At 51.4% G+C, this 7,500-nt stretch overlaps 1 protein-coding gene across 2 annotated transcripts in view; it reads left to right on the top strand.

Moving 5' to 3' along the window:
- Camkk1 (calcium/calmodulin dependent protein kinase kinase 1) overlaps nt 1-7,500 on the top strand; it is a 21,783-nt gene that overhangs the window by 8,120 nt on the left and 6,163 nt on the right. For both annotated transcript variants that reach the window (XM_005349613.3, XM_026780546.1), the window contains exons 4-10: nt 524-577; nt 938-989; nt 1,194-1,327; nt 1,737-1,773; nt 2,659-2,680; nt 4,224-4,312; nt 6,742-6,941. In XM_005349613.3, the coding sequence (XP_005349670.1) occupies nt 524-577; nt 938-989; nt 1,194-1,327; nt 1,737-1,773; nt 2,659-2,680; nt 4,224-4,312; nt 6,742-6,941 (588 nt within the window). The remainder of the gene's footprint in view (nt 1-523; nt 578-937; nt 990-1,193; nt 1,328-1,736; nt 1,774-2,658; nt 2,681-4,223; nt 4,313-6,741; nt 6,942-7,500) is intronic.

Below are 7,500 nucleotides of genomic sequence, written 5' to 3'. Positions count from 1 at the left end.
TTATTTATTAAGCATACAATGTACTGCTGGTAAGGAAGGCACCAGGTCTCATTACAGATGGTTGTGAGCCACCATGTGGTTGCTGGGAATTGAACTCAGGACCTCTGGAAGAGCAGTCAGTGCTCCTACCCTCTGAGCCATCTCTCCAGCCCATGCAGAATGCTTTCTGAGCATCCTTCTTCTCCCTCTGATAGGACTGGGGAGCAGAGCCAAGAATACCCCAGCCTGATTGGGAGATTACCAGAGGAGGGTGGAGGTGATTTCTGACTCCTGACTCCCAGGGTTCTTGATGGAGATTAGGGGAAGAAGAAGCTACATGGGGCGGTGAGGCAGGGAGTAGTTCTCAGAGCATAGGGGTTCCTTCCTCATCTCTCAGAAATGTGAACCCAGGAACCAGGTGGTAGGCGATAGGATGGGGTTGGAGGGCAAAGACTGGGACCCGAACTGTCAGGCCTGCCATTTCCTGAGCTAGACCCAGAGAGAAGGTGGCTGTGTTGTGGGACTGACCAGTGACTGTCTGCAGGGTGCCTACGGTGTGGTGAGGCTGGCCTACAACGAGAGTGAAGACAGACACTATGTGAGTCTGGGGCTGGGAACGGGTGTGGCCCTGTAGACCCCAGACGCCTGAGTAGTAGGGAGAAGTGCTGGGAAAAGAGGCTAGAGCTACCTCTTACTGGGGAGCTTCCTATTCCTGGGGTGTGCTAATAAGCTTCCTGTCCCTTGTGGGTACACAAGCAGAGGCTGACTTCCTCTGAAGGGAGAACAGGGGGATGGCCTAGACTCAACTATGGCATAGCAGCCACATACCTATAAACCACATGCTCAGTGCGTATGGCAGCTGCCAGTGTGCCCATCTGTACTACAGACCCCATGTAACCAGCTCCTTCTAGCCCCTGGCGGCTGCACACATGTGGTATCTCTGTTCCTTTCTTCATAGGCAATGAAAGTTCTTTCCAAAAAGAAGTTACTGAAGCAGTATGGCTTTCCTCGTATGTATACCTTGTGTTTGGGAGCTGGTAGGCTGGGGGCAGAGGAGGAGGGAACGCTCCCTAACTGCTTTTGGCTAGGAGTAGGGGTGGAGGGTAGGAAACAGGAGGAATGGCCTGGGAAAAGACTAGACTTGGTGAGCTGGATTTCAACCCTGTGAGGGTCTTTCTCCTAGACCAGTATCTTAACTTGCTTTTTGGTCACAGGCCGTCCTCCCCCCAGAGGGTCTCAAGCTGCTCAGGGAGGACCAGCCAAGCAACTGCTGCCCCTGGAGCGTGTGTACCAGGAGATTGCCATCCTAAAGAAACTGGACCATGTGAATGTAGTCAAATTGATCGAGGTAGGAGGGATGGCGAGGATACTGGAGCCTGGTGGGTGGGTGGGGCAGGTGCTCAGCCTACCAGGACCTAGGAGTGGGTGAGGCACTGGGGACAGACAGACCAGCCTTGGACAGACCTGTGAGATACCAGGGGCAGTTCAGGCTGGTGGTCTGGGGTGTTCTTGCTGAGGATGAAGAGCAGTTCCTGAATCCCTTCTCCATCATGGGGGAAAAAGGACCCAGTGTTATATGGAAGGCTGGCGGGGGTTGGTCAGTGATACTGAGTCCCGTCTGTCGATACCTGTACAGTTCTTGCTCTGTGTTCAGCATAGCTGCAGGGCACAGTAGGGTCAGGAAAGAACAGGAGGCCTGGGTTTCCCAACCCCATTCCTCCTCAAGTCCTGTGCCCATGTTTGCTTCTTCTGCTCAGGTCCTGGATGACCCTGCTGAGGACAATCTCTATTTGGGTGAGTGACCCCGCTCATTCTTACAGTGCCTCAGCAAGCGCTGGTCCCAGGGAGGGCTCCCCAGGGACACACAGAATGGTCAGGTGGCCATGTCCATGCACGGACCTGTCTCAAGCCCTGGATTCCTTGCACAACACTGCAGCATGAGACTTGGATTAATCAGATTCAGTGACCATTTCTGGGCCCCTCTCCCTGCTCTGAACCAGTCCCAGTTAGCATGGTTCTTCACTTAGTAGGTATGAGAAGCTGGCTGAGTCAGTGAGCTTGGGGACCCTGCCTCAGTTTTCTCACCTATAAAATGGGACGATAGGGTTGGGAGTGTAATTCAATGGTAGAACATTTGCCTAGCATGCTTGAGGAACTGGGCTCAGTATCCAGCCCTTCAAAATATGCTAGTTATAATAATAAAATGAGATAACGGTGATATGTATCTCAGAGGGTTGATGTCAAGAAACATGCACATTTGTAATTATCTTTATTAACATGAACGTTATTATTTAAGTTCCTTTTTTCTGGAGGAGGTTTGGAGAAATGGGATAGGGGGGCTGGAGGTGAAACTCTAGACGTTGCCCAGCATGAGCAAGACCCTGTGTTTCAGGCCGGCACAGAAAGGGGGTGGGGCCGGAGAGCTGGCTTAGGCATCTAGAGGCCAAGCTTTAGTCAGGAGTGCTAACGTGTCTGCCCCTTCCCAAGCCTCTGGTCCTCCCTGGGAAAGGGGTCCATGCTGACAGTTTCACCTAGCCCCGAGGATCAGGTCAGGCAGGCCCCACAGAGAGCCCTCCCCCGTCTGTCCTGTCCCCTCGCCTCTCTCTAGAACAGGGAGGGACCTTGGCACTGGCCGTCCTACAGCCTTACGACACCTTCCCTTCTCTTCTTTTCTTTCAGTGTTTGACCTCCTGAGAAAGGGGTGAGTTCCCCATCCTAGTCAGGCAGGCCATCTCTAATCCAGGTCTCCCTACCCTCCCCTTTGTCTCCCTGCCCAGGGGCCAGCTAGTGTAAGAGAAAGCCGAGCTGTGCACCTGCCCTCGGGAACTCTTGCCTCAGGGGTAAATAAGAGACCTGGGACGTTCTATGAAGGCTGGTGGGGGTTGTGGAGGCTGGGGGAGTCAGGCTGGGAGAGGGGTGGGCTTAGAGCCAGACCTTGAAAAACGAGGAAGGTGTTTGGATGGAAGCGGGGGAAGTGTAGATGTGGGCTATAATTCATGCTTGTAGTGAAGTCACCGAGGGTTCTCTGAGCTCTACTACCAACTCAGGATTACGGGAGGGAAATGCCAAGAATCAGAGAGGGGCATACAACACGTTGTTGTGAAGCCTGGTGTTCTAACACTGTTTGCCCTGTTTGATCTATCAGAACATTTGCAGAGCAGCTGGTATAGACTAGTGGGCACAGGACCCGAACCCCTCACTGCCAGTCCTTGAATGAAGGCTGAGAACTATCCCTTTGCCAGTGCTTTCTTGAAAGACGAGATATATATATATATCCTGCATTCAAGAAGTAGGGACTGAGCCTGTAGCTGAGCTGACAGAGTGCCTAGCATGCGCTAAGCCAGGGGTTCAGTCCCTAGCACTACCTCAAATAAAGGGTGGCAGCTAACACCTGCAGTCAAGAGCTGGAGGCAGGACGATCAGAAGTTCAAGGTCATTCTTAGCTACCGTCGTGAATTGCAGGCCAGCCTGGGCTACACGAGACCCTGTTTCAAAACAACAAGTATATGGTTATTTTTTGGTTTTTTGGCCACAGGACGTCACTATTTAGACTTGATTGAACTTGAACTCATGGGTGCTCCTCCTGTATTGGTCTCTAAAGTGCTGGGATTACAGGCACTTGCTATAACACCAGGCTGTTTTTTGTTGTTTTGTTTTGAGACAGGGTTTCACTATGTAGTTCTGGCTGCCTAGAACTTGCTGTGTGAAGTAGGCTGGCCTCCAAGTCATGGAGAGCCTCCTGCCTCTGCCTCCTGAATGCTGGGGTTAAAGGTGTGCACCACCACGTTAGGTTTAAAAAATAAAAGTTTGTATTGTTGTCCATATCTGTGACTGATAATTTGGAAAGGTATGCAGATCTTTTTTTTTTACATGCTATACATTCTGAAACATTCTATTTCAATAGAAAAAGAAAAGCAGACCCTCCTAATTGCTTGCATGACTCTTGGGTCTGAGTCCACTGTTTTCAAGCTATTGATTTAAATGGCACCTTAGTAATTATTTGGTTAAACTTAATTCTTGCAAGAACTACAAGCCAGTGGAAATAGGGCTAAAGCTGCCTTGAAAATATGATTGAAAGGGGCTAGATAGGTCACAACATTTTAGCATATGGGATAAGCTGGTATCCTGAGGTCTCCAAACCCTTGGGCACCAGGCTGCTCCCTGTAGGGCCCCTGTTCCTCAGTCCCTGTAGCCATCTCTACTCCTGATTCTGCTGATCAGCCCCCCTCCTTTCTTCCCCACAGGCCGGTCATGGAAGTGCCCTGTGACAAGCCTTTCCCGGAGGAGCAAGCTCGCCTCTACCTACGGGACATCATCCTGGGCCTCGAGTACTGTGAGTGAGATTGTCTGCCCACTGGGACTGGAGCTAGAGGACATAGGAGCGGGCTGTGCCCACGCTAAACAGCCATTGAGACCTTTCTGTCAGTCAGCGCTGGTCTACCAATCAGCTTTAGTGGAGACGGGGGCGGGGAGGTGTGGGTGGAGCCACAGCAGTCTTCACTGGGCATGCGCTAGGTCCTTCGCCGAGCCTTGCATTCACCGCTGTTTGTCTCTGGGTGTTCTTCGGTCTTGGCCTGTTCTGTTGGATTCTATCCAAACTTCCCCTCTGCGCAAGGCGTCAGGAGATGTGGGATGGAAGAGATTTGTGTCCCGCTGCTTAGGGAAGAGCGTGTCCTGGGGTGGTGCCTGTGGCGATGGTCGGGTGGGGAAGCCCTAAGGCAAGAGCTCAGGGGTGCATAGCTTCTGTGCGAGAAGTACATTCACTCATTCGTTTATTTCATTCATTCACTTCACTCACTCACGTGCACCTACTTGGGCCACACAGATGATGGTCTAGGTCCAGGGGAGCTCTGCCCAGGAGCGGCAGGTGGGAGGCCCAGGTGCTGTGGAGGCTTTCTGAAAGAGGCCACATGAGATCAGGTCCTGAAGGAAGAAGGATTTCACCAGTCAGCTTGGAGGGTTGATGGTGGGAGAGCCAGTCAGGCAGAGGCGGGAGAGGAATGAGGCTGTACTGTTTGAAGATTGGTGTTCAGTCTGAATAGTGCGCCCAGGAGGCGGGGCCTGGTGGCTAGAGAACAGTGATGCTGGAACTCTGTTCAGGCCTCACGTTGAGGACTGGAAATGTCTCCGAGGAAGACTTTCTGACTAAATCTTGCCCGTATTGTGAGGTCCTGAGGGCTCTGAGCAGGGCAAGGCCTGACAGGATTTGCTTCTTAGAAAGCTCTGTCTGGCAGCTGTGTGGTGGCTGGATAGGGTGTGAGAGGCAGCCAGCTGGCCAGGGGCAGGCTATTTCCACAGCTCAAGTGACAGATGGTGAGGTCAGGATTAGGCCAGTAGCGATGGGATGTGAAGGAGGTGGGGTGGCCGGTGTGGGGTGACTGATTGGTCTAGGAAAAGGTGGGCCCTCAGAAACTTAGGGTTCTGACCTGAGTTGGGAAATGGGGGTGCTGCCCATCTCTCTCACACCTTAGCTGGACTTGCTGTGAGCAAATTCTCCCTCCCTAAGTGAGGTGTGACCCATAGTAACATGGGCATCTTTCTACTTCTGAGCCTTTCCAGTGTCAGATTAATGCTCTTTTTTTACATATAGGGGAACCGAGGCACACAGAGGCACGTGTTTAATACAGACTCCAGCAAGGGTCTATAGTATAGGAGGGATGGGCACATTTTATCTTTGGTCTGTTGGTCTAGTCAGCTGCAGGAAGAGCTCTTCCGGAGCTTGGCTCCACCCCCTTCCTTTTCTGGGTCCTTCTCCTCTGCTGAGGGCCTGTCTGCCATCTCCTAACTCCACTTCAGAAGCATGCTAATCTAGGGTTCTAGGTTACAGCCTCCTCAGGGCCCAGCTGATCCTAATGAGGGGAATCTGCGGGGTAAGTGTTAGCGCTAGGGGCTGGACAGGTGGAAGAAGAGCCTCAAAGACTTGTGATTCTGGTCTTGTGGAGGGACAGTTGGAGCTGGTGAGAAAGACCCAGATGATGGAGGCAGGTACATTAACATAGACACTGAGATGCAACGCACGCATGCACACGCACTCGAGCACATTTTTCTTTCTTTTTAATTTAGGGATCACTATGCAGCCCAGGCTGGCCTCCATCTCCTTATCTACTGCAATCTCTTAAGTACCTCAGATTATGGTGGATGACAGTGTGTATCATTATACCCCCCTTGGATTACTTTCACCTTGGGCTCCCATGACTACTTGCTCTGAGGCCCAGAGAAGGAGTTGAGGTGGTCTTTGGAATCTGGAAACAATAGGGGAAGAACATGGAGTTTCTTTTTTCCTTTCCTTTTTTGAGACAGGGTCTTGCTGTGTAACCCAAGCTGGTTTAGAATTTGCAATCTTTCTGTCTCAGGTGAGATTACAGGCATGTATCACTACCTGGCTGGAACAGGAGTTTTCTGTTTTGCTGGTGATAAGGTTGTAGACAGGTGTCAGCTTCTAATATTGAGATGTATATTTGTTGGACATCCACACACATCCAGAGCCTGAGTTTCCTCTGACTTCCTCAAGAGCAGGAAGTGTCTTGTTTGTTGTGGAAAGCATACTGATTTTGGAGTAAAAAAAAACTCCCCAAAATCTCCTCCATGTCTTCACTTGCATAATGGAGCAGGTGGGCCTGCTGTCATCTCCTGAGATTCTCCCCTGACAAGAGTGGGTGTGGGCTGGGATGCAACAGCTTGCTTCCTAGGCTGGGTGAAGGCAAGAGAGGGACCCTGGGCAGCAACCCCCCAGGCTTGCATATCACCCGTTTCTCTTTGCAGTGCACTGCCAGAAGATCGTCCACAGGGACATCAAGCCATCCAATATACTCCTTGGGGACGATGGGCATGTGAAGATTGCGGACTTTGGGGTCAGCAACCAGTTCGAGGGGAATGATGCTCAGCTATCTAGCACAGCCGGGACCCCAGCATTCATGGCCCCTGAGGCCATTTCTGATTCTGGCCAGAGCTTCAGCGGGAAGGTGATTCTCAGGGCCTGGGCTAGGTTGGGGTTCAGGTAGAGGGGCAGAGCAGCTTGCAGTGGGGTGCCACTTTGCAAGCTGAGGGTTCTAGGCTTCTTGCATTTGGAGAGTGGCATATTTGCCTTTCCTGGAGCCCAACACATACTCCAGCTATGGCTCCTTTCATTTCCTAGCAAATGGTTACAACCTCACTTGAATCTGTTACTGCTGCTTGTCTATGTGAGGCTCTGTGCTGGACTGTGAGACAGGCAGAACCAGAATAGCCCCCTTCATATCCTTCTGCATGGTGATGAGGGCTGAGAGTCATGGTCCAAGGAAGGTGGAGGCTTCCTCGGGTCCTGGACATAGCAGGGTCTAGACTGGGCCATGAAAAAAAAGACAATTTAAGGTAGAGGCAGAAGATTGAGAGGCATAGGGTTAGGTGGGGTTTAGACTCTTATGTGGGCAAAGGTAGTTATGAATGCAGCCTAACACCAAAATGTAAGGTTATTTATAATAAAGGAGAGAGAGAGAGAGAGAGAGAGAGAGAGAGAGAGAGAGAGAGAGAGAGAGAGAGAGA

This window comes from Microtus ochrogaster, chromosome 7 (assembly GCF_000317375.1).
Source record: "Microtus ochrogaster isolate Prairie Vole_2 chromosome 7, MicOch1.0, whole genome shotgun sequence".
NCBI classification, from domain to species: Eukaryota; Metazoa; Chordata; class Mammalia; order Rodentia; family Cricetidae; genus Microtus; species Microtus ochrogaster.
The sequence above is the reverse complement of the archived record's forward strand: the minus strand, read 5'-3'. Positions and strand labels throughout refer to the sequence as shown.